We start from the raw sequence: 25,430 nt of genomic DNA, 5'->3' as shown, positions 1-25,430 counted from the left end.
TTGCTGGGGCTAGTCTAAACCAAGTCTGTAAGGATGAGTCTGGGTCCTGAGTCCATGGGCATTGGAATGGGTCTGCAAGGATGGTCATGGTGCCTCATTCCATGTGGCTCATTTTGGCAATGGGGTGCACTGGGGTGGGCCTGGACCTTGGGTCTGCTGGAGCAGGCCTAGACCCTGGGTCCTCTGGAGACTTGGGCTACAGGGACTGGCCTGCAGCTTAGGGTTGGCCTGGTGCTAGGGCAGGTGTAGAGTCTGGATCCGTAGGACTAGTCTGGAGTCTAGGATGGTTTGAGCTGAACTTGTGCCTGGCATCACTGGAGATGGCCTTATTTCTTGTTGTGTATATTTTCAGTCATGTTCTAAAGTGATTTCTATGGGAAATCCAATTAACGTATTAATTTTTTAAAATCTATAATTTCTATCTCTTTATTGATATTCTGTATTTGGTGACATATCACTTTCATGCTTTCTTTTAATTCTTTTAACAATTTTTTTTGGTTCTCTGACCATACTTAAAAGAGCTAATTTAAAGTCTTTGAGTAGTTAAAGTACCAAATTTTGGCCCCCATAGGAATATTTTTCTGTTGGTTGCTTTTTTTCTCCTGTGTATGTAAAATATGTTTTAGTTTCCTTGCATGTTTTATGTTTTTTAGAAAAATTGACATTTAACATAAGACATTGTAGCATATTTGGTATTTAATTGCTTCCCCACCCCCAGGGTTTGCTATTTTTGCTTTTGTTGTTGTTTTTCTTATTCCTTTTTCTTTGTTAAGTTTCCTGGATTAATTCTGTAAATATTTTATTCCCTCAATGTCAAGCCCATGGGTTATCTGCTTCCTAGGAGCCATCCCTGGCTCAGTGTAATTTAATGTCAGTCAATAATCCTTTGCCAAGGAGCGTGTGTATGAGAATATATGCTTAAAACTTCAGTTAGTTTATAAGACAGCTTCAGCTTTCGCTTCTTCCTTGCCTAGGGCCTCATAGTCAGCCAGAGGTAAATGAGTGGCGGGCCTTTCTTCTTTCTTTGTTGCTTCCTGGGCATGCACATAGCTTTCCATATTTGTGAGGGACTTTAGATCTCCAAGAATATGTCAGAGCTTTTCAAAGCTCCTTATGATTATCTAGTTATTCAGGATCGTCTTTTAAATTTCTGATGAAGCCCTTATTGTACCTGAATTCATAGCCTTATTAAGCTGTGCTATTGCTAGCAGATTGATAGTGTTTAAGCCATCTAGTGGTAGGACTTTGTTTTCACTGAGCGGAAATCTTTATCCAAAAAATAGCCAAAATATCCTGGGAACAGAGGTGCAGTTTCAGACAAAATATTGACTGTGCTCAGATGATGGCACTTTTAATAGAGCATCACATGATGTCGGTCCTCTCAGCTGGTTGCTATACTGCTGGTTTTTCATACATACTCTGCCAAGGAGCTTGAAGGGATAGGGGATGGACATTAGCCTCAAATTAAAACATTATAGATCTCTCCGTTTTTCTGAGGTTTACTAGTATCTCTTAGATAATTTTCTGTTTCAGCTGTGGCTTTGATTAATTTCCAATGCTTTGAAATCATTACTTTTGGTTGTTTTGCCAGTGGTTTCTCTGTTTTTGTTAAAGAACGATTTCATGGAGTTCTCAGTCTGCCATTCCAGAAGTCAATCTCCTAGCATTTACATACACAATTATTCTAATTTCTTGTTCTTTCACCTCACTTCCTGTGAATACAAAATGCAATATTCACTAAAGGAAATCAACATGATCCAGACTCTTTAAAACACCACATACACAGTAGCCCCCATACAATTAAAAGTTTCTAGACATGTGAAGAAAGAAGCAAGAAAAAAAGAAGGTAATAACAGAAACTGGGTCATTTCAAGATAGCTGTATTTACATCTTAATTGAATTTTAATTTACATTAAATGATTTATCATGTAGAAATTTAGTTTCTTGATTAACTTCATACATCCTGAGTTATTTTTATAACTAATGAAATATAACAATGACTTCAGTAACTGGCATGTATTCTGTTTTTGTTTGAAAATGCAATGGAAACTTACATTTCTTACATTTTAAAAATCTATTCTTCAATTATATATAGGTTTCTAGTGACACACAGACAATGCTGCCTACGCACTGACTTTCCTTCTTTTGGCAAATAAAACTCTAGAGCTGCTATAAGCATTCTGACTTACCAAGAATGGTGAACATATCTTTTCTAACGATACTGTAAATGCTCCCGTGAAGATAAACTGGAAACAAAGATCACATTTATTAATACCCAGTCATTATGTTTATGTATAAACTTAAAAAGTAAGAGAATTCCGGAACGTTTTAACATAAAGAATATGGGACCACTGAGAAAATCATTCAGGATATAATTCAAGGGTTTTTTTTATTTGTGGAGATGGGAGAAAGCCATGAAATCTCTGGCTACTAATTTAACATATGTATTGGAAATAGAATCTAAGGGCATTCTGAAGTGACTTTATGGAAAAAGGAGTATCAATGTTTCCTTAGTTTTTGTCAATCATAATTTATTAAGCCAATATGTGAATTACAGGAAAATGCACCCAATTAATGAATTTACTACTGGGAAATGTTATATCTTGGTGACTTCATATGAAAATACTTTTAATATAATGCTTAAATATTTTATTAATAGAAAATATCATTCATAAAATATTGATGCTTCAGTTTACATATTTAAATAGAAGAATTATACAATGTCTTCCATGAGTAGCTTTTTCTGAGATATTCCATCATTTCGTGACACTTGTTAGAAAGATGGCAGTTATCGTGTATCAGAAATTTATTTTCCTCACAGATGCAACATTTCTGAACACATAAAACTTTCCACAGCATTAAGAAATGAACAGGTCAGTTAGTAGTATGGGAGAGGGATGTTGTTTTCCCAGAAAAATCTGGAAACTCACATGTCAATACTAAATAGAATTTTGAAGTAAGAAGGATCTGAGGTTGAGTTCTTTGCTCTTTGCTTTCTCTGTGACTCAGGAAAATTACTTAACCTATAACTTAGTTTTGCTTTTTTCATTGGTAAAATGAGGATAGTCTGTTACATTGTGTTATTGTTGTAGTGTTGTAATAGTTACATACAATGTTTCGATTTTTTTTCCAAGATGGCAGATTAGGGGCTTTTAGCATAGGTTAGCAACTTGGAAATAAAAAAATAGTGCATAAAGATCAACTCTGTGAGCTTTAATTCAAAAAGGAAAACAGAAACTCACTGGTGTTGTTAAGGACACCCAGATCCTGGAGAAGAAAGCATGGGAAAACGGTTCCCGTGATGATGTCTGGCTGATAAAAGTGAGTGAAGTCCCACTGTGTGAGAGAAGCAGAAAGCCTCCCTCTGTGACTCATCTTTCCACTGGAAATCCAAGCAACCCAGGCTGAGGGGGAGCATTTTATTTCTCCCAAGCCCTGGAGCTAACTTAGGGAGAAGCTTGGAGACACTGAGAGGGAAAGGCACTAGGAAAAGCTGCAGACATTTTCCCAAACCCAGGACCAATAGCAGGACATCATTTTTAATTTGGGTGCATACAAAGTCAGTCATTCTATGGTGAGCCTGCAGCATGGCCACGTAAGGATTATAGTCTTGGGCCAGAGATGGGAGTTCTTGCCCTGGAGTGGGCTAGGAGCCTCCACAGCTAGAATTGTGGAAAGTGTCTCAGCAGTGAGCACTGGAATTGTGCTCTCCTGTGTTGCAGGCCTGAGGTGGGAGCAGAGCTGCTACAGTTGTGGATCTCATTCTTTTGTATGGTTGAATAGTCGTCCTTTGTGTATATGCACCACATTTTCTTTATTCATCTGTTTATGTACACTTAGGTTGCTTCCAAATCTTAGCTATTGTAAACAGTGCTGCAATAAATATAGGAGTGTAGATATCTCTTCAATATACTGATTTCCCTTCCTTTGGGTATATATGTAGCAGTGGGATTGCTGGATCATATAGTAGCTGAATTTTTAGTTTTCGAGGAACCTCCAAACTATTCTGCATAGTGGGTATAATAATTTACATTCCCATGAACAGTGTACAAAGGTTCCCTTTCCTCCACATCGTCACGAGCATTTGTTAGTGCCTATCTTTTGGATATAAGCCATTTTCACTGGGGTGAGATGATATTTCATTGTAGTTTTGATTTGCATTTCTCTGATGATCAGTGATGTTGAGCACCTTTTCATATGCCTGTTTGTCATTTGTATGTCTTCTTTTGAGAAATGTCTACTGAAATCTTTTGCCCTTTTTTTTAATCAGACTATTAGATTTTTTTCTTATAGTGTTGTTTGAGCTCCTTATATATTCTGGCTATGAATCCCTTGTCAGATGGGTAGTTTGCAAACATTTTCTCCCATTGTGTGGGTTGTGTCTTCACTTTGTTGATTGTGTCCCTTGCTGTGCAGAAGCTTTTTAACTTGATGTGATCCCATTTGTCCATGTTTGCTCTGATTGCCTGTGCTTGTGAGGTATTGCTCAAGAAATTTTTGTCCAAACCAATGTCCTGGAGATTTTCCTCATGTTTTCTTGTAGTCATTTCATAGTCTGAGGTCTTAGATTTGTCTTTAATCCATTTTGATTTGACTTTTGTGTATGGTGAGAGATATTCATTCTTCTGCATATGGATATCCAGTTTTCCCATCACCATTTATTGAAGAGACTGTCTTTTCCCCAGCATATGTTCTTGGCACCTTTGTTGAATACGTGTTCACTCTAGGTGTGTGGATTTGTTTCCTGGTTCCCTAGTTAATTTCTAGATATTTAATTTTATGTGTGGCTGTTGTAAATGAGATTAATTTTTAAATTTCTTTTTCAGATTGTTCACTGTTGGCATATAGAAATGCTACTGATTTTTGTATGTTGGTGTTGCATCCTGCAAACTTTACTGAGTTTATCAGTTTTAATAGTTTTCTAGTGGAGTCTTTAGGTTTTTCCAAATATAAGACAATATGATGTGCAAACAAGAATAATTTGACTTTTTTCTTTTCAATTTGGATGGCCTTCATAGCTTTCTCTTGTCTGATTGCTCTAGCTGGGACTTCCAGTACTATGTTAAATAACAGTGGTGGCAGTAGGCATCCTTGTTGTGTTCCAGATCTTAGAGGAAAGGCTTTCCATTTTTCCCCATTCAGTATGCTAGCTGTGGGTCTGCCATAAGTGACTTTTATTATATTGAGGTATGTCCCTTTTATCCTCAGTTTTTTGAGAGTTTTTATCATGAAGAGATGCTGGGTTTTATCATATGACTTTTCAGCATCAATTGAAGTGATCTTATAGTTTTTACTTTTCATTTTGTTGATATAATGTATTATGTTGATTTATTTGGGTATGTTTATTCATCCTTGCATCCCAGGGGTAAATCCCACTTGGTCATGATGAATGATCTTTCTGATGTATTGTTGAATTTGGTTTGCTATTATTTTGTTGAGGATTTTTGCATCAATATTCATCAGATTGGCCTGTAGTTTTTTTTTTCTTTTTATTTTTTTTATTTTTTTGATGTGTCCTTGTCTGGTTTTGGTATTAGGGTTTTACTAGACTTATAGAATGACTTTAGAAGTATTCCCTTCTCCTCTATTTTTTTGAAACAATTTGAGTAGAATTGAGTAGAATCTTTAAATGTTGGTAGAATTCATCAGTTAAGCTATCGGTCCCAGGTTTTTCTTTACTGAGAGACTTTTTACTATGGCTTTGACCTCATTACTTCTTATTGGTCTGTTCAGGTTTTGGGTTTCTTTATGGTTCAATCTCGGTAGGTTGTATGTATCTTGGAATTTGTTCATTTCTTCTAGATTTTCCAATTTATTGGCATATAGTTGCTCATAGTAGCCACTAATGATCTTTTGAATTTCTGCAACATCAGTTGTAACGTCTCTTTTTTAATTTCAGATTTTATTTATTTGAATCTTCTCTCTTTTTTTTTTCCTGGTTAGTCTGGCTAAACGTTTGTCAATTTTGTTAAACTTTGCAAAATACCAACTACCTGTTTCGTTGATTTTTTTTTTTTTTTTCTGGAGATGGAGTCTTGCTCTGTGGCCCAGGCTGGAGTGCAGTGGCATGATCTCGGCTCAGCTTCCCGAGTAGCTGGGACTACAGGTGCCCGCCACAATGCCTGGCTAATTTTTTGTATTTTTAGTAGAGACAAGGTTTCACCGTGGTAGCCAGGATGGTCTCGATCTCCCGACCTCGTGATCTACCCGCTTCAGCCTCCCAAAGTGCTGGGATTACAGACGTGAGCCACCGCGCCTGACCTGCCCTTAGACTTTCCATCATGAGACGATGCAGCATGAAGGCCCTCACAAGATGCCAGCATCTTGATATTAGAGTCCCCATCCTGAAGAACTGTGAGAAGTACATTTGTTTTCTTTTATAAATTACTTAGCCTGTGATGTTCTATTACAGTAACACAAAATGGACTAAGACAGAACCTATATTTTTGGCACCTCTAAATTGAATTAAGGCCCCATTTTTCTTGTCTGAATCACTGCAGTAGCCTCTTCTAACTTCTCTAACATTCTCAAATCTAATCTCTTATTACTCATAGAGTGATAGTATTAAAACAAACCTAATCATAGCACTGTCCTCAGTCAGAATATTGTCTAGGGCTGTCCAATAGAAATATAATGCAAGCAACATATGTAATTGTAAGTTTCCAAGTGCCATATTAAGAAAACTAAAAAGAAATATATAAAACTTATTTTAATAATATATTTTCTATAAGTTCACATATCCAAAATTATTTCGAGATAGAATCACACTATAAAATAATTATATATTTTACATTTTAAAATGTATACTAAGTTTTGAAATCTTATATGTATTTTATCTTTACAGCACTTCTCAGGGCAGTTTAGTTGCATTTTCCAGGTTCAGTAGGTACATGTGACTATTGTATTGGACAGTGCTGCTCTAGTCCTTAGTTATCTCTTCTTTTCTATGTTTATTTATTTCTTTGGTGATCTCATCTAGTCTCATTACTAGATGCCAATGACTATTCTATTTTTTAAAGATTTCTTACTTTTTTAAGCTTCTTTTTTGTCATTACATTTATTATTTTTTATAAATTTATATAGGTTTTTGGGAACAGGTGGTATTTGGTTACATGAGTAAATTCTTTAGCAGTGACTTGTGAGATTTTGGTGCACCCATCACCTGAGCAGTATACACTGAACCCAATTTGTAGTCTTTTATCCCTCACCCTCTCCCACCCTTTCCCCTGAGTCCCCAAAGTCCACTGTATCATTCTTATGCCCTTGCAGCCTCATAGCTTAGCTCCCACTTAGGGGTGAGAACATACAATGTTTGATTTTTCATTCCTGAGTTACTTCACTTAAAATAGTAGTCTCCAATTCCATCCAGGTTGTTGTGAATGCCATTAATTTGTTTCTTTTTATGGCTGAGTAGTATTCCATTGTAAATGTATACTACAGCTTCTTTATCTACTTGTAGATTGATGGACATTTGGGCTGGTTCCATATTTTTGCAATTGAAAATTGTGCTGCTATAAACATGTGGGTGCAAGTACCCTTTTTGTATGACCTTTTTTTTCCTCTGAGTAGATACCCAGCAGTGGGATTGCTGGATCAAATGGTAGTTCTACTTTTAGTTCTTTAAGAACTCTCCACATTGTTTTCCATAATGGTTGTATTAGTTTACATTCCCCCACCAGCATAGAAGTGTTCCCTTTTCACTGCATCCATGCCAACATCTATTTTTTTTAATTTTTTGATTATGGCCATTCTTGCAGGAGTAAGGTGGTATCGCATTGTCGTTTTGATTTGCATTTCCCTGATCATTAGTGATGTTGAGCATTTTTTCATATGTTTATTGGCCATTTGTATATCTTCTTTTGAGAATTGTGTATTCATGTCCTTAGCCCACTTTTTGATGGGACTGTTTGATTTTTTCTTGCTAATTAGTTTGAGTTCCTTGTAGATTCTGGATATTAGTCCTGTGTCAGATGTGTAGATTGTGAAGATTTTCACCCATTCTGCGGGTTGTCTGTTTACTGTGCTGTTTACTCTGCTGACTGTTCCTTTTGCTGTGCAGAAGCTCTTTAGTTTAATTAAGTCCCACCTATTTATCTTTGTTTTTGTTGCATTTGCTTTTGGGTTCTTGGTCATGAAGTCTTTGCCCAAGCCAATGTCTAGAAGGGTTCTTCCGATGTTATCTTCTATATATATTTTTTTTAGATTTAAGTCCTTGATCCATGTTGAGTTGATTTTTGAATAAGGTGAGAGATGAGAGTCCAGTTTCATTCTCCTATATGTGGCTTGCCAATTATCCCAGCACCATTTGTTAAATAGGGTGTCCTTTCCCCACTTTATGTTTTTGTTTGCTTTGTCAAAGATACACCAAGTGTAAGTATTTGGCTTTATTTCTGGGTTCTCTATTCTGTTCCACTGGTCTATGTGCCTATTTTTATACCAGTGCCATGCTGTTTGGGCTTTATAGTATAGTTTGAAGTTGGTAATATGATGCCTTCAGATTTGTTGTTTTTGCTTAATCTTGCTTTAGCTATGTAGGCTTTTTTTTTTTTTTTTTTTTGGTTCCATATGAACTGTAGGATTGTTTTTTTCCAGTTCTGTGAGGAACGATGGTAGTATTTTGATGGGAATTGTGCTGAATTTGTAGATTGCTTTTGGCAGTATGGCCATTTTCACAATACTGATTCTACCCAGCAAATGAGCATGGGATGTGTTTCTATTTATTTCTGTCATCTATGATTTCTTTTAGTGGTGTTTTGTAGTTTTCATTGTAGAGGTCTTTCAACTCCTTAGTTAGGTATACTCCTAAATATTTTATTTTTTTGCAGCTATTGTAAAAGGGGTTGAGTTCTTCATTTGTTTCTCAGCTTGGTCACTGTTGGTGTATAGCAGAGCTACTGATTTGTGTACATTAATTTTATATCCTGAAACTTTGCTGAATTCATTTACCAGTTTTAAGAGTTTTTTGGATGAGTCATTAGGGTTTTCTGGATATACAACTGTATCATTAGGAAACAGCAAGAGTTTGGCTTCCTCTTTATTGATTTGGATGCCTTTTATTTCTTTCTCTTGTCTGATTGCTCTGGCTAGGACTTCCAGCACTATGTTGAATAGAAGTGGTGAGAATGAGCATCCTTGTCTTGTTCCAGTTCTCAGAGGGAATGCTTTCAACTTTTCCCCATTCAGTATTATGTTAGCTGTAGATTTGTTAGATGGCTTTTACTACATTGAGGTATGTCCCTTGTATGCCAATTTTGCTGAGGGTTTTAATCATAAAGTGATGCTAGATTTTGTCAAATGCTTTTTCTGCATCTATTGAGATGATCATGCGATTTTTGTTTTTAATTCTGTTTATGTGGTGTATCACATTTATTGACTTGAGTATGTTAAAACACCCCTGCATTCCTGGTGTGAAACCCACTTGATCATGGTGGATTACTTTTTCGATATGCTGTTGGATTTGGTTAGCTAGTATTTTGTTGAGGATTTTTGCATTTATGTTCATCAGGGATATTTGTCTGTAGTTTTCTTTTTTTGTTATGTCCTTTTCCTGGTTTTGGTATTGGGGTGATACTGGCCTCATAGAATGATTTAGGGAGGATTCCCTCTGTCTCTGTCTTTTGGAGTTGTGTCAGTAGGATTGGTACCAATTCTTCTTTGAAGGTCTGATAGAATTCTGCTGTGAATCCAACTGGTCCTGGACTTTTTTTTTTGTTAGTAATTTTTTATTACCATTTTAATCTTGCTGCTTGTTTTTGGTATGTTCAGAGCTTCTATATCTTCCTGGTTTAATCTAAGAGGGTAGTAAATTTCCGGAAATTTTTCCATCTCCTCTAGGTTTTCTAATTTATGTGCACAAGGTGTTCATAGTAGCCTTGAGTTATCTTTTGTATTTCTGTGGTTTCAGTTGTAATATCTCCCATTTCATTTCTAATTGAGCTTATTTGGATCATCTCTCTTTTCTTGGTTACTCTTGCTAATGATCTATCAACTTTATTTACCTTTTCAAAGAGCCAGCTCTTTGTTTCATTTATCTTTTGTATTGCTTTTTTCCCCCAATTTCATTCCGTTCTGCTCTAATCTTGGTTATTTCTTTTCTTCTGCTGGGTTTGTGTTTGGTTTGTTCTTGTTTCTCTAGTTCCTTGAGGTGTGACCTTAGATTGTCTATTTGTCCTCTTTCAAAGTTTTTGATGTAGGCATGTAAGGGTATGAACTTTTTTCTTAGTACTGCCTTTGCTGTATCCCAGAGGTTTTGATAGGTTGTGTCACTATTATTCAGTTCAAAGAATTTTGTAATTTCCATTGTGATTTCATTGTTGACCCAGTGATCATTCAGGAGCAGGTTATTTAATTTCCATGTATTTGCATGGTTTTGAAGGTCCCTTTTGGAGTTGATTTCCAATTTTATTACACTGTGGTCTGAGAGAATGCTTGATATTATTTCAGTTTTCCTAAATTTATTGAGACCTGTTTTGTGGCCTATCATTTGGTCTGTCTTGGAGAAAGTTCCATGTGCTGATGAATAGAATGCATATTCTGCAGTTGTTGGGTACAGTGGTTTTGTAAATATCTGTTAAGTCAATTTGTTCCAGGGTATAGTTTAAATCAATAGTTTCTTTGTCAATTTTCTGTCTTGATGACCTGTCTAGTGCTGCCAGTGGAGTATTGAAGTCCCCCCTATTATTGTGTTGCTATCTCATTTCTTAGGTCTAGTAGTAATTGTTTTATAAATTTGGGAGCTCCAGCATTAGGTGCGTACATATTTAGGACTGTGATATTTTCTCGTTGGACAAGGCCTTTTATTATTATATAAGGTGTATCTTTGTCTTTTTTAACTGCTCTTCCTTTGAAGTTTGTTTTGTCTCATAGAGGAATAGTTACTCCTGCTAGCTTTTGGTGTCCATTTGCATGGAACATCTTTTTCTACCCCTTTCCCTTAAGTTTATGTGATTCCTTATGTGTTATGTGAGTCTCTTGAAGGCAGCAGATACTTGGTTGGTGAAGTCTTGTCCTTTCTGCAAGTCTGTATCTTTTATTCTAATTCTGTCTTCTGAACTCTACATTCCATGTCCAACAGGCTACTTGACATCTCCAGTTGAATATTAAATAAATACTTCAAACTCAACATTTTCAAAGCAAACTCATTGTCTTCCTCTGAAAACCAGTTCTGTACACAGTCTTCCCTGTATCAGTTGATGTCAAGTCATTCCTTCTATTAGCTTGAACAAAAACCCTGGCATTATCTTTAACTTCTTTCACACTCCATACCCAATCCATCAAGATATTAAATTGGCTCTACCTCAACATATATCTACATCATTACTTTCACCACCTTCACTACTAACAACTTTGTTTGAGTCTCATGTGGACTTTTGAAGTAGCTTTCTAAAAAGTCTCTTTGGACCCCTTCATTCTCTTTTCAACACAGAAACCAAAATGATTCTTTTAAAACCTAAGCCAGATTATTTAACTCTGTTTATGAAACACTATAATAACTCCAATTTCACTAACAGTAAAAGCTAAAATCTTTACAATGGCTTACATAGCCCTATATTAACAGGCACCCCATTATTTTTTCTAACTTGTTTTCTACTACTATTATGTTTGCTCACTCTGTTCCAGAAATACTGACTACGTTTTTCTAGGAACCCTTCACTGAAGACTTCATTCTGACTGTTCTCCTGAGATGTTCTTTCCCAGCATATCCCTGTGGTCAAAACCATCACTTTTTCAAGTCTTTGCTCAAATGTCACTATGGTAGTTTGAACTGTTGGTCACAATTTTTTACTTTTAGGTAATAATAATATATTTTCATATTCTTGCTGTGATCTCATGGTGCTTGGATTATGCTTCCCTGCTCTTTAATTTAGGACTTGATCATTTTATTTGTTTTAGCTGGGATTTTAACAAACATGACCCAAGCCAAAGCTTGAAATGGTCTTGTGTGATTAGGATTGTCCTCTTGTGTTCTTGCTTTTCATTGTGAGAAGAATATGCCTCTAGTAGCCACTAATCTAAAGGCAATAAGATACATATGGAGTGGATCTGGACCTGTCCTATAGCTTGAAACCAGGCCAAGAGCAGCTGAATCTCTGCCAAGTCTGCATGAGTAAAAAATAAATGCTTGTAATTATATGCCACTGGGTTTTTGGTGGTTTATTATATAACAATAGATCAGTAATAGAGTCACTTTTTCAATGAGCCCTACCGCAACCATCCAATTTTAGATGATAACCTATATCCCTTTGCCACTTTCCCAAAAATTCCAGTCCCCCTTGGCCTACTCTTTTTCATTTTGCTTCTATGGCCTTATCATCTTCTAATATACTACACCATGCTAGAATAAAAGTTCCATAAGAAGTGGGATCTTTGTTTTGTTTGCTAATGTATCTCAGGCACCTAAAACAGTGCCTGACACATCATAGTACTCAATAAGTACTGGTTGAGTAATCAAACTCCAAATGTGATATTATAATAAACTTTACTCAGGATTTTGTAGGAAACATGGCACATCAAGCACCATAATATCTTCTTCATGATATCCCCTTTAAAAACAATGGCACATTACTCATCATACTATCAGTCACAATAAAATTCAATTTCAAAATCTCTGTTCAATTTTACCAAATACTTCTTGAATACAACACAAAAATTTTATGCTTCTTTCCCTACACAAATTGTATATATCCCACTATTTCCTCAGCAGTTATGCTCTCTCATTTTTTATTTGCCCCACTGGCAAAATAAATACCATATGGGCAGTTGAATAGTCACCAACCATTTTCTGTTTTCCCAAAATGCCCCTTGGGCATCTTATCATTTTTCTCCATATCCTAGAAGAATGTAAAAGGTAGCCTTTTAACAAAATAGACTCTTATTATTAAAGAATATCACTGATAAGAATCTAAGTTTTTTCATATTGGTATATTATTTTCAACCAGGTAAAATGAGTTCCTTGAGAATAGAGATTGTGTATTTTTAGTGTTCAGTCTCTGGCACACTGCTTGACTGATAAACAGTCATTAAATGTAATGAATAAATTAATGAGTAACAATCAGAAATTTGATTATTTACTCACAAGCAAGGATGACCAAAATGGGTATGCTGTTAGTAATGCAAGAGGAATATATGTGGCTCCAAATGCAGTGGTTTGTGTGAATAACAAATACATCCAGAGCAGTCCCAGGCAGTGAAGAAGTATGCCAGTTATTATTTGTGTTGCCTGGAAGAAAATAACACTATCACTAATTATTATTTTAGTTCAACCTTTGAAAGGAATACACATCAAGAAAAAGCCAAGATGAAGACAGAAGGTGATGACCTAACAGAATTTTAAATTTCTCAATGTTCAACTCAGATAAGGGAAGTTTATTATTTCAGAGCAGTTTGTAGATATAATGACTATGTACCTGTATGGTCAAGAATTCTTGACCTAGGTCAACAATCTTATCCTGCATATACAGCTTTTATGTTCTACAGGCAACTAGACTTGGTATTTGTGACCTTCCCTAGATTTCTCTTATTTTACCAAAGCTGATTTTTGGACTTTGGTTCCTTTTGTTCTTCCCACCTCCATAACATCTATAACTGATAGTCCTGGGTCCCTTATAAGAGGGTCCTTTTAAAAGGATAGTGAGCCTTTGGGATCCTTGGTTTTCTGTCACTCTTCCAAGGGGCTATTTCCTGATGTGGAGGTCTCAGATAATTTGTACCCACAGAAGTTATAGGCCAGCTATGACAGTTTCTGAGCCATAGGAGGAGGAGAATTCTAAGTTGTATGAAGAGCCCTCTAACGTATCACTGTAGGGCCTTCCAGTTGGTTTTCAGGTAGATATTTCTCAGGGGTGCTTTTGTTCTGCCACAGCTGAATGAACCAATATTCCGACTCTCCCTACCTACACCCCCAGGTAAGCGCAGTGGTTAAGTTTGAAAAAGCTGAAGGAGCAGGATTGGAGTTCATAACTTAGCATCTTTTGCCATACTGCAACCATATTTTCACAATGTCTGGGGATTCCTGACATATTTTTCTCACAGATTTTCTTAAAACACTGGACATCTCTACTTGAAGTTTGCAATGAGCTTCTGTTCTGGTGTGTGACTCTGAGGAGAGCCAAGAAATGGCTAATTAATGAAAATACTATTTTGACTCACAGATTAACCCCCAGGCAACACAAAACTATGCATTTAGAGGTACTTCAGGCAGGCTGTGGCAGGAAGTAAGGGGAAACTGGAATGGATAGGACTTTTCCCACTGATTGACATGCTGTGCACATTTCATCTCCTTGCTTGGCATGGAAAACGATGACTTTCTCTGAAGTCTGAGTTTAGTGAAGGATGTAGAATTTAAAAAAAAACTTTATTTTTAAGTAATTACAAATTCATAGGAATTTTCAAAACTAGTATGGATAGGTCCTTGTGTCCTGAATCCAGATTTTCAGAATGGTACCATCTTACATAACTATATGACGATATCAAAATTAGGAAATTGACCTTGATATAGTGTGTGTGTATAGTTATGTGTCATTTGAGCACATAAGCATATTTGCATAATCACAACCATAATCAGGATACAGAACTATTCTATCACCATGAAGATATCCCTCATGCTATATCTTTATTGTCCCAACAATGCTGAACTTCTGGTAGTCACTAATTTGTTTTTCTTATCCTCACTATTATCATTTTGATAATGTCAAATAAATGGAATAATTCAGTATGTTCATTTTGTGATTGGCTTTTTTGTTGTTGTCCAGCAAAATACCTTTGAGATCCATCAAGTTGTTATGTGTTAACAATGTAGTTCACTCCTTTTTAATTTCTGAGTAGTAGTCTACGGTATGAACAACTAGAGTTTATTCAGCTCTTGAGGGGGTATTTTGATAGTTTCCACTTTGGGAGCTATTACAAACAAAGATGCTATGAATAGTCATGTGTAAATACTGCAGACATCAGTTTTCAGTTGTCCAAGATAAATACCCTGGAGCTCACTTGCTAAATTTAATGTAAAGTGTATGTTTAGTATTTAAATAAGATGTCAAACTATTTTTGAGAGTGATTTTATCATTTTTATATTCTCATTGGCAATGTAAGAGAGATCCAGTTTCTCTGCATCATCTCCAGCATTTGGTATTGTCACAATTTCTTATTTTAGTTGTTCTAATAGGTTTGTAGTGATATCTCATTGTGGTCTTAATTTGCATTTCTCTGGTGGCTAATGATGTTGAGCATCTTTCTATATGCTTATGCCATCTGTATATCTTCTTCAGTGAAATGTCTTTTCACGTCTTTTGCTGGTTTTAAAGTTGGATCATTTGTGTATTTTCTGCTGTTGAGTTTTAAGGATTTTAAGAAGGATATTCTTAGATACAAATCCTTTGTCAGAGATGTGGTTAGCAAGTATTTTCTCCTACTCTGTAGCTTGTCATTTCATCTTCCTAACAAGGGTATTTCACAAAACAAAACTTACTTTTGGTGAAGTAAAATGTATTGATTTGTGTCTTTTATGGATGGATCATGTTTTTAAGGTCATGTTAAAGAGCTCTAGAGTCCTAGGTACTAAATATTTTCTCCTATGCTTTCTTCTAAAAGTGTTATAGTTTTATATTTTATATTTAAACATATTATTCATTTTGAATTAATTTTTGTATAAGGTAGGAGACTTTAATTTGAGGTTCTTTTCTTTTATTTTTTGCCACTGGTTATCCAGTTAGTCCAACACCATTTTTAGAGATGACTATACTTCCTCCGTTGAATTACTTTTATAAAAAATCAGTCAACCGTACTTGTATGAGTCTACTCATGGATTCTGTGTTCTGTTCCATTTATCCATGTATCTGTTGCTACACCAATACCACACAGTCTTAATATCTGTAGTTATATGTATTAAAATCAGGTAGTATGATTCGTTTCACTTTATTCTTCTTTAAAAAATTTTAGCTATTCTAGCTTCTCAACCTTTGCATAGAAATTTTAGATAATCTTATTTAAATCTACAAAAAATGTTTCCGGGATTTTGATATGAATTGTGCTAAATCTATATGTCAATTTTGGGACAATTAATATTTTTACTATGTTGAGATTTTCAGCCACAAAAATAAATGTCTTTTCATTTATGTAACCTACTTGGAATTCTTTTATTTTATTTATTTTTTTTTCAGAGGTGAAGTTTCGCTCTTGTCAACCAGGCTGGAATTCAGTGGCATGATCTTGGCTCACTGCAACCTTTGCCTCCCAGATTCAAGCAATCCTCCTGCCTCAGCCTCCTGAGTAGCTGGGATTACAGGCACATGCCACCACACCAGGCTAATTTTTGTATTTTTAGTAGAGATGGGGTTTTACCAGGTTGGTCAGGCTTGTCTTGAACTCCTGACCTCAGGTAATCCACCCGCCTCAGCCTCCTGAATTCTTTTATTAGTATTAGATAATTTTCAAAATATAAGTCCTGTATATATTTTGCTAAATTTATACCTAAGTACTTAATTGTTTGAGTGATTTTAAATAGTATTGTGTTTTAAATTTTGTTGTCCATATGTTCATTGCTATTATATAAAAATATAATTAATTTTGTATGTTGATCATTAATCTTGTATCCTGTGACCTTGCTGAACTCACTTATTAGTTCCAGGAGTCCTTTTCTTTTTTATTGCATGGGATTTTCTACACAGATCATCATGTTGTCTGCAAACAGGGATATTTTTATTTTCTCCTTTACAATCTGTATGCTTTTTATGTTTCTTTTTTTATCTTATTGATCTGTGCTAAGACTTCTAGTACTGTGCTAGTAAGCATGCTGAGAGATGATAACTTTGCACTGTTACCAATCTTAGGGGAAAATAATTCAATTTTTACAGATGAAATATAATGTTAGCTGTAAGTTTTTTTGTAGGTGTTCTTTATCAGGTTGTGGAAGTTCTCCTACATTTCTATTATTCTAAGAGCTTTCTAAAATATCATGAATGGGTGTTAAATTTTCTCAAATGTGGTTCATTTTGCATCAACTGACATGATCATGTGATTTTCCTTCTTTAGCCTATTAATATGATGGGTTACATTGATTGCTTCTTGAGTACTAAACCAGCTGTGTATATCTGGAATAAGTTTCACTTAGTCATGGTGGAAAATTATTTTTAAGTATTGCTGAATTATATTTCCTAATACTTCGTAAATGATTTTTGTGTCTATATTCTGAAGGATATGGATCTATAGTTTTCTTCTTTTGTACTATCTTTGTCTTATTTGATTTTGGTATCAGAATAATATTGGCTTCTTCAAATAAGTTGGGAAATGTTTCATTCTCTTCTGTTTTTTTGAAAAATATTGAGAAAAACTGGTGTTGAATATTCTAAGAACATCTGGTAGAATTCTTTGGTGAAATCAGGCCTGCAGATGTCTTTTCCAGGAGTTTTAAAATTACAAATTTAATTTTTCTAACAATTATAGGGCCACTAAAATGATCTATTTCATATTGAGTTGTAGTTTGTGCTTTTTGGGAAAATTTGTTCATTTTATCAAAGTTGTCAAATTTGTGTCTATAGAGTTACTGATAGTAGTCTCTTATTATTTTGAGATATAAATTATCTGTAGTAATATACTCTATTTTATTTCTGAGTTTGATAATTTTTGTCTTCTCTTTCTTTTTTTTGATCAGTTTTGCTAGATGTTTGTTGATTTTGATGATCTTTTAAAAGAATCAACTATTTGTTGTACTGATTTTCTCTACTTTTTAAATTTTAATTTTATTGACTTATCTTTATTATTTTCTCCTGATTTATTTGGGTTTATTTTGCTCTTCCTTTTCTAGTTTTTTTTGGTTGAGAGTTTGGAGTATTTATTTGACAATTTTCTTGTTTTCTGTAAGCATTTAGTGTTATACATTTTGATATCATGTATTTTCATTATAATTTAATTGAATTTTAAAAATTTTTCATTGAAATGTCCTCTTTAAAGCATTAATTATTTAAAAGTGTCTTAGTTTTCAAGTTTGGAGCTTTTTTGTTATCTTTCTCTTAACTGGTTTCTAGTGTGATTCTATTTTGGTGAGAATACATTCCATATGATTTCAATTCTTTAAAATATTTCAAAGTTTGTCTTATGGCCCAAAATATAGTTTATTTGGTTAATGTTCCATGGACACTTAAAAAGAACGTGTATTCTTAAGAGCAAAGACATGGAATCAACCTAAATGCTCATCAACGGTAGACTAGATAAAGAAAATATGGTACATATACACTATGGAATACTATGCAGCCATAAAAAAGAATGAAATCATGTCCTTTGCTGCAACATGAATAGAACTGGAGGCCATTATCCTAAGCAGACTAACACATGAATGGAAAACTAAATACTGCATGTTCTGACTTATAAGTGGGAGCTAAATGTCCAGCACACATGAACACAAAGAAGGTAACAACAGACATCGGGACCTGCTTGAGGGTAGAAGTTTGGAGCAGGGTGAGGATTGAAAAACTACCCATGAGGTACTATGCTTATGACCTGGGTGATTAAATAATCTGTACAATAAACCCCCATAATAACAATTTACTATATAACAAACCCACACATATACCCCTGAACCTAAAAGTAAAAAAAAAAAAGAGAGTATATATTCTGATGTTAGATATTCTATAAATATTAATTACATCTTACTGGTTGGTGGTGGTGTTGAGTTCTTTTATATATTTGTTTTTCTTGTTTAGTTATATCAATCAAATTTTTATTTTTAAAATTTATTTTTTAGTGATATAATATTTGTACATATTTGTGGGGTACATGTAATATTTTGCTACATTTATTGAATGTGTAATGATCAAGTCAGGGTAGTCAGGATATTTCTATGGGTTGAAAATGTGTCAAGTCCCTCTCTTCTAAGTATTTTGGATTGCTTTGGCTATTTGAAAACTTTTTTTGATTCCATACAAATTTTAGGATTCTTTTTTCTAGTTCTATGAAAAATGACATTGGTATTTGGATTTGGAATACATTGAAATTGTAGATTTCTTTGGTTAGTATCATCATTTTTCCAATCCATGAGCATGGGATGTCTTTCTATTTGTTTGTGCCCTCTTCAGTTTCTTTTATAAGTCTTCTGTAGTTTTACTTATAGTTTTCCTTTCACCTTCTTGGTTACATTTATTCCTAGGTATTTTATGTTTTGAAATTGCAGGCTTCGAAACATTAGTAGGTATATCTCAACTGGGAACCCAGTTTGAGATATATGCAATAAAAAGAAAACTCAGGAAATTCACCAACATATCATTCTTTGGGTTCAAAGGTCCCTAAATCTTATTCTTCCTTATCCGTACTTTTCAGGATTTTCTTGTATTTATCCAAAGTTTTAGATATAGTTAGTGGTAAGAATAGGGAGAAATGGCCATTGGAATGTCTTAATGCGTGAAATAAAACCAGAGCTCTGTGTCTTCTTAGATAATGGTAGATCTCATTAGAAAGACAGTAACATGGACAATAACAAATCTATTTATTCTCAAATACATTTCAACTATTTTTTTCCCAATATCAAGACCAGATAAATGGATAAGGGGGTTAGGAATCCACATCTTTAATATCACAACCTTGAAAATGAGGAGAGAAAATATTGGGTTCATTGCTTGTTTTATGTAAGGCTCTTAGTATAATTCTGGCAAAGGATCAGGCAGATCTTAAATAAGTGGAAGTAATAATAGACTTGTGATGTTGGGAATTTTCCTGAACCAAACTTTAATCCTGCTGGTTTAATCCTAATCCGGTTCCATCATCCAACAATGAGTGGATAATGCAAAATCATACAGCAATATGGGTGAAAACCTGCCATATTTGATGAAGTTGACTGGGAAGAGAGTCATGTGTTTTGGGGGTAATCTTGAAAGCACAGTGTTATTGTGATAACTGACCATAAAACTCTGTGGCCTGCAGCTTCTCCTGAATGTAGTTTCCACAGTCTGGTCATCTCATTTAGAACCACATCATCAGCTTAGCTTGAAATAATTTATAGATGCCAAAAAGAGATTTCTTTACCCATTTCCAGAGTCAGGGTTTTCTGAGAGCATGAGTGGGTTTAGACGTTGTTGGGTCATTTACATGTAGCTGATAAATTCATAATTTCTGCTTTATTTAATGTGAGCCTGATAAATAGCTTATGTGTTGAGGCTGAATGTGGAAAATGCAGATGCTGCATAACAATTTCAGGACACTTCTATTAACATTTCTCCATTTGAGGAGTTCATAATAGAGGTGGTGACAGTCTCTTCCCTCTTATATTTAGAAATCGCAGCACTATAATCATTTATTCACTCAATTGGTATTTAGTTCTTACCCCCAACATTGTTTCCTCTCTTATCCACAGACGATTTCGTGGCATTTTTCACTAAGATACAATAGAGATATGAAAGAATAAATGTGTTCCTTTTCTGTAGGAAAATATGAAAACAAATTAATGTTAATTTTGGGGGGGGCATAAGAAACTTAAACTTTAGAGGGAAATCCAACCAACAGCTGCCTATTTTTCACTTCTTTGTTGTTCCCTGAGAGGGTTTTGCATGAAACCACCAATATTACCATCTTGAGAAATCCATTAGTTACCGCTCAAATTGTTTGTTCACTTACAAACCTTAAATTAGGCTTTAGTAAATAGAATATGGTGACTGTCCCAATAACATAAATCCCTCTAGAAATTACCCATATCCCCAAATTTACAGGGTCAGAAAAATTGGGCTTTTGGTTGCCATGGTTTATTCTCTTACTCATTGTTGTTTCCCTCTAAATTAAAGTCTGGTTCAGGGGCACCTGACTGGAAGAACCCATGTCATATACCCACACCAGATGCAGGGGAGGCTGGAAAATGGAGTGATATATTTTGGAAAGGTGGGCTTCATAAGTTAGGAACCAATAAAAATATAGAGAGGGTGTTCAATAGATAAGAAAATTACAACTCACAGATAGCTATCATTAGATTGTATATAACCTGTGTTATTCTCCCTAGCATCCATATTTAATATCCATAATTATTCTTTTATCCTAACTGATTGGGTCAAAGGTAAACAAACATCTAAAGCAAGGCGAGTTCATGATATACTCTTTCCAAGATTGTTCAGGCTGGTCTCTTGTTGAGAAGATGTAAAAATTTAGGAGAAGTGGCATTGCCATGCTCTTCTCTAATGGACAAAATTGTAGAGAAAGTAAGTTTTGAGAGTGAGAGGATAGAGAAGACACCCAAAGAAAAGCAGAGATGGAAGAACAGAACTTCCTAAGATTATGATGGCTTTCCATTTTCTAGTTCCACTTCCTTTCGGAAACCTGGCTGATTTCTGGTCCCTATATTATGTAAAATACCTGTTCATATATTATAACAAATATATCTTAATTTTGCTAAAACTAGTAAGAGATAGCTTTTGTTTCTTGCAACCAATTTTTTTTAAAAAATCGATTTGCCTTGTAACTTTTCTCATACGGTTTTGACAATCTCCCCAATCTCCAAGGGGAGACTGTCAAAGTCTAAGATCTTGTCTTTACATTTTTCATTTATAAACATTTCCTTTCACTTATATAAACCATGAACTCTTAAGGCTTAAATTGCCTTTGAGATGGCCCATTAAGCTTGAAATTGAAAGGTATAGTGGAGAGTCAAACTTGAGTTCATATCTTACCAGTTGTGAGTTCAAATCTTACCTTATGTGACCTTGTTCTTATCATTTACTCTTTCAAAGTCTGTTTCCTCAGCGCCAAAAAAACCCCAAAAAAACAAAAAAACAAAAAACAAAAAAAACCCTCCTGTAGCACTGTGTTGGGGAACAAACAAGAGAAACGTACAAAACTGAAACTCGAAGAAGAACTTATAGTCCAAACCGGACCATGCCCTACACTGACTTGACCACAAGGCCAGAGGGGCGTGATCCTGCAGTTCGTGCCCTTAGTTCCGGATCTTCCGACTTCAGAGTTCCGGAGGCAGCACCTGCTTGATGGGCGATGTTTCCTCGGTGGTGACCGTCAGCTCCTCTCGCGAGGTTCCAACGCAGCCGTTATGGTCTAGAGCGGCCGCCAGGGGACTCCACGTGGAGACCGCGCCGACGCAGGCGCCCTGGGGGCCTCGAAACTGTTCTGAGCATGCTGGCTCTCAGGACAGCAGTGAGAGATGAGGTGTGGGGTGGGGTCTGACATAGACGAACCCTTTCCGGCCCATGTTAGCGTCATACTCGCTGCGCCTGACTCCAGCCGCAGGCCGATTCTCTGGCTGCCTCTGCAGAGACTTCGTTATCAAGCAAATGCCCTCTTCATCACTTTTGTAATAGGTTAGTATTAACAAGTCTTTTTATTTTTAATCCCCACAAGGTCTAGAGGGAAGGGAAGGGTACTAATCAATAAAGCTGGGCTCTGGTCCTTAACTCTCCTTTTTATTCGGTAGTTGCCTGTTTGAGCAAAATATTGATCTTCTCCGGTCTTTACGTTGTTTTTCTGTACAGTTAAGGTGTGCATTTTGGGGTAAAGTAAATTATAAAATAGAGAGACCACAGATTTCAATGTGCCCTTAATCCTTTTCTTTTTCTTTTCTTTTTTTTGAGACGGAGTCTCGCTCTGTCGCCCAGGCTGGAGTGTAGTGGCGCTATCTCGGCTCACTGCAAGCTCCGCCTCCCGGGTTCACGCCATTCTCCTGCCTCAGCCTCCAGAGTAGCTCGGGCTACAGGCGCCCGCCACCACGCCCGGCTAATTTTTTTGTATTTTTAGTAGAGACGGGGTTTCACCGTGTTAGCCAGGATGGTCTCGATCTCCTGACCCCGTGATCCCCCCGCCTCGGCCTCCCAATCAATGTGCACTTAATCCTGTGCCTGGTGATGACCTGCCAAATGTCAGGCAAACAGTCAAAAGACAAGCAAACAAACAACAACAACAACACCAAACCCAAAAACCAAAACCAAAGTGCACAGTCACTGCAGACTTTTTCAGCTTCCTACGAAAACTCTTTAGAGATAATATTTTATGCCCAGTGAGACTCTGTGCTTAATCCAAGTTGCTAAATATAGATAAAATACTTTTCCATAGCCTGAAAATAAAGTGTATAATATGTGATATGATCTATAATTATTATGTACATGTATTTTATATGTCAGGAAGTTTATAAAAGAGAAAAAACAGCCATCATAGCATGATGATTTTATGAATTATTAATATCCTCGTCAGTTGATATTATTTATAGACCCTCTATATTATATGCAATTTAAACTTAAAAAATATGTCACAAAGTGCTTGGTGTATCAGAACTGAAAATCCTTTTTTTTTTTTTTTTTTTTTGAGATGAAGTCTCACTCTGTCATCCAGGCTGGAGTACAGTGGTGCGATCTCGGCTCACTACAACCTCTGCCTCCCAGGTTCAAGCGATTCTCCTGCCTCAGCCTCCTGAGTAGCTGGGGTTACAGGCGCATGCTACCCCACCCGGCTAATTTTTGTATTTTCAGTAGAGACAGGGTTTCACCATGTTGGTCAGGCTGGTCTCGAACTCCTGACCTTGTGATCCACCTGCCTCGGCCTCCCAAAGTTCTGGGATTGCAGGCATGAGCCACCGTGCCTGTCCCTGAAAATACTTTTCAGCAGAGTGTGCTGATTGCCATTTCTCTGTGTAAGTGAATGTTGAATGTTATTTTGGAGTGCATCTTTTTGAATTCTTTCCTGACCACATGTGCAGCTATACAAATTTAAGGAGACTAGCACCTAAAATAAAAAAGGGAAAAATGTTTGTGGAGGAATTGGAGGCTTGACAAAAGATGCTTTTCCTAGTTCTTGTTGGTCTATAGAGGTGATTTTTAAAGTTAAAGGTGAGATCATTTGTATAGAGGGCAAGAGGAGAAAGAAACTGATGAGATCATGACACATTTTCTTTGAGTTAGTTATTAGAACTTCCCTGATGAACTGACATGGTTTCAAATTAGGTATGCTGTAAAGAAAAGGTACTATAGGTGTGAGATGGTATCTCATTGTGGTTTTGATTTGCATGTCTCTGATGGCCAATGATGATGAGCATTTTTTCATGTGTCTTTTGGCTGCATAAATGTCTTCTTTTCAGAAGTGTCTGTTCATATCCTTCGCCCACTTTTTGATGGGGTTGTTTGTTTTTTTCTTGTAAATTTGTTTGAGTTCATTGTAGATTCTGGATATTAGCCCTTTGTCAGATGAGTAGATTGCAAAAATTTTCTCCCATTCTGTAGGTTGCCTGTTCACTCTGATGGTGGTTTCTTTTGCTGTGCAGAAGCTCTTTAGTTTAATTAGATCCCATTTGTCAATTTTGTCTTTTGTTGCCATTGCTTTTGGTGTTTTAGACATGAAGTCCTTGCCCATGCCTGTGTCCTGAATGGTATTGCCTAGGTTTTCTTCTAGAGTTTTTATGGTTTCAGGTCTAACATGTAAGTCTTTAATCCATCTTGAATTAATTTTAGTATAAGGTGTAAGGAGGGGATCCAGTTTCAGCTTTCTACATCTGGCTAGCCAGTTTTCCCAGCACCATTTATTAAATAGGGAATCCTTTCCCCATTTCTTGTTTTTCTCAGGTTTGTCAAAGATCAGATGGTTGTAGATATGCAGCATTATTTCTGAGGGCTCTGTTCTGTTCCATTGGTTTATATCTCTGTTTTGGTACCAGTACCATGCTGTTTTGGTTACTGTAGCCTTGTAGTATAGTTTGAAGTCAGGTAGTGTGATGCCTCCAGCTTTGTTCTTTTGGCTTAGGATTGACTTGGCAACGCAGGCTCTTTTTTTACTGGGTATATACCCAAAGGATTATAAATCATGCTGCTATAAAGACACATGCACACGTATGTTTATTGTGGCACTATTCACAATAGCAAAGACTTGGAACCAAGCCAAATGTCCAACAATGATAGACTGGATTAAGAAAATGTGGCACATATACACCATGGAATACTATGCAGCCATGAAAAACGATGAGTTCATGTCCTTTGTAGGGACATGGATGAAGCTGGAAACCATCATTCTTAGCAAACTATGGCAAGGACAAAAATACCAAACACCACATGTTCTCACTCATAGGTGGGAATTGAACAGTGAGAACACATGGACACAGGAAGGGGAACATCACACACTGGGGCCTGTTGTGGGGTGGGGGGAGGGGGGAGGGATAGCATTAGGAGATATACCTAATGTTAAATGATGAGTTAATGGGTGCAGCACACCAACATGTCACATGTATACATATGTAACTAACCTGCACGTTGTGCACATGTACCCTAAAACTTAAAGTATAATAATAAAAAAAAAAAAAAGAAAGAAAAGGTACTATAGGAAAACTCATCAAGAAGGATGAAGAGATCTGGATGGGGCTTTGGGGCTCAATTGAAAGACATAGGGGCTCTTGGAGACCTCCCTGTGCTATGTGGCACTGGTTTTTTCATGTTCAGCAGATTGACTCTATAGAAAAAAACTTCCATCTTCAGAGT

The 25,430-nt window shown here is 36.0% G+C and overlaps 1 protein-coding gene across 4 annotated transcripts in view; it reads right to left on the bottom strand.

Moving 5' to 3' along the window:
- Positions 1-566: 566 nt before the first annotated feature.
- MS4A13 (membrane spanning 4-domains A13) overlaps positions 567-25,430 on the bottom strand; it is a 30,652-nt gene continuing 5,788 nt past the window's right edge. For 3 of the 4 annotated variants that reach the window (XM_019037251.2, XM_019037252.2, XM_019037250.2), the window contains exons 4-6: positions 20,306-20,399; positions 2,190-2,246; positions 567-1,712 (exon numbers count right to left, since the gene is read on the bottom strand). In XM_019037251.2, coding sequence (XP_018892796.2) covers positions 1,633-1,712; positions 2,190-2,246; positions 20,306-20,399 — 231 coding nt within the window. In that variant the 3' untranslated portion in view covers positions 567-1,632. Of the gene's footprint in view, positions 1,713-2,189; positions 2,247-20,305; positions 20,400-21,657; positions 21,969-25,430 lie in introns of those variants that run through there. The other variant, XM_019037254.2, reaches the window with a different exon arrangement.

Source organism: Gorilla gorilla, chromosome 9 (assembly GCF_029281585.2).
Source record: "Gorilla gorilla gorilla isolate KB3781 chromosome 9, NHGRI_mGorGor1-v2.1_pri, whole genome shotgun sequence".
NCBI classification, from domain to species: Eukaryota; Metazoa; Chordata; class Mammalia; order Primates; family Hominidae; genus Gorilla; species Gorilla gorilla.
This window is presented reverse-complemented; position numbering and strand designations above follow the sequence as displayed.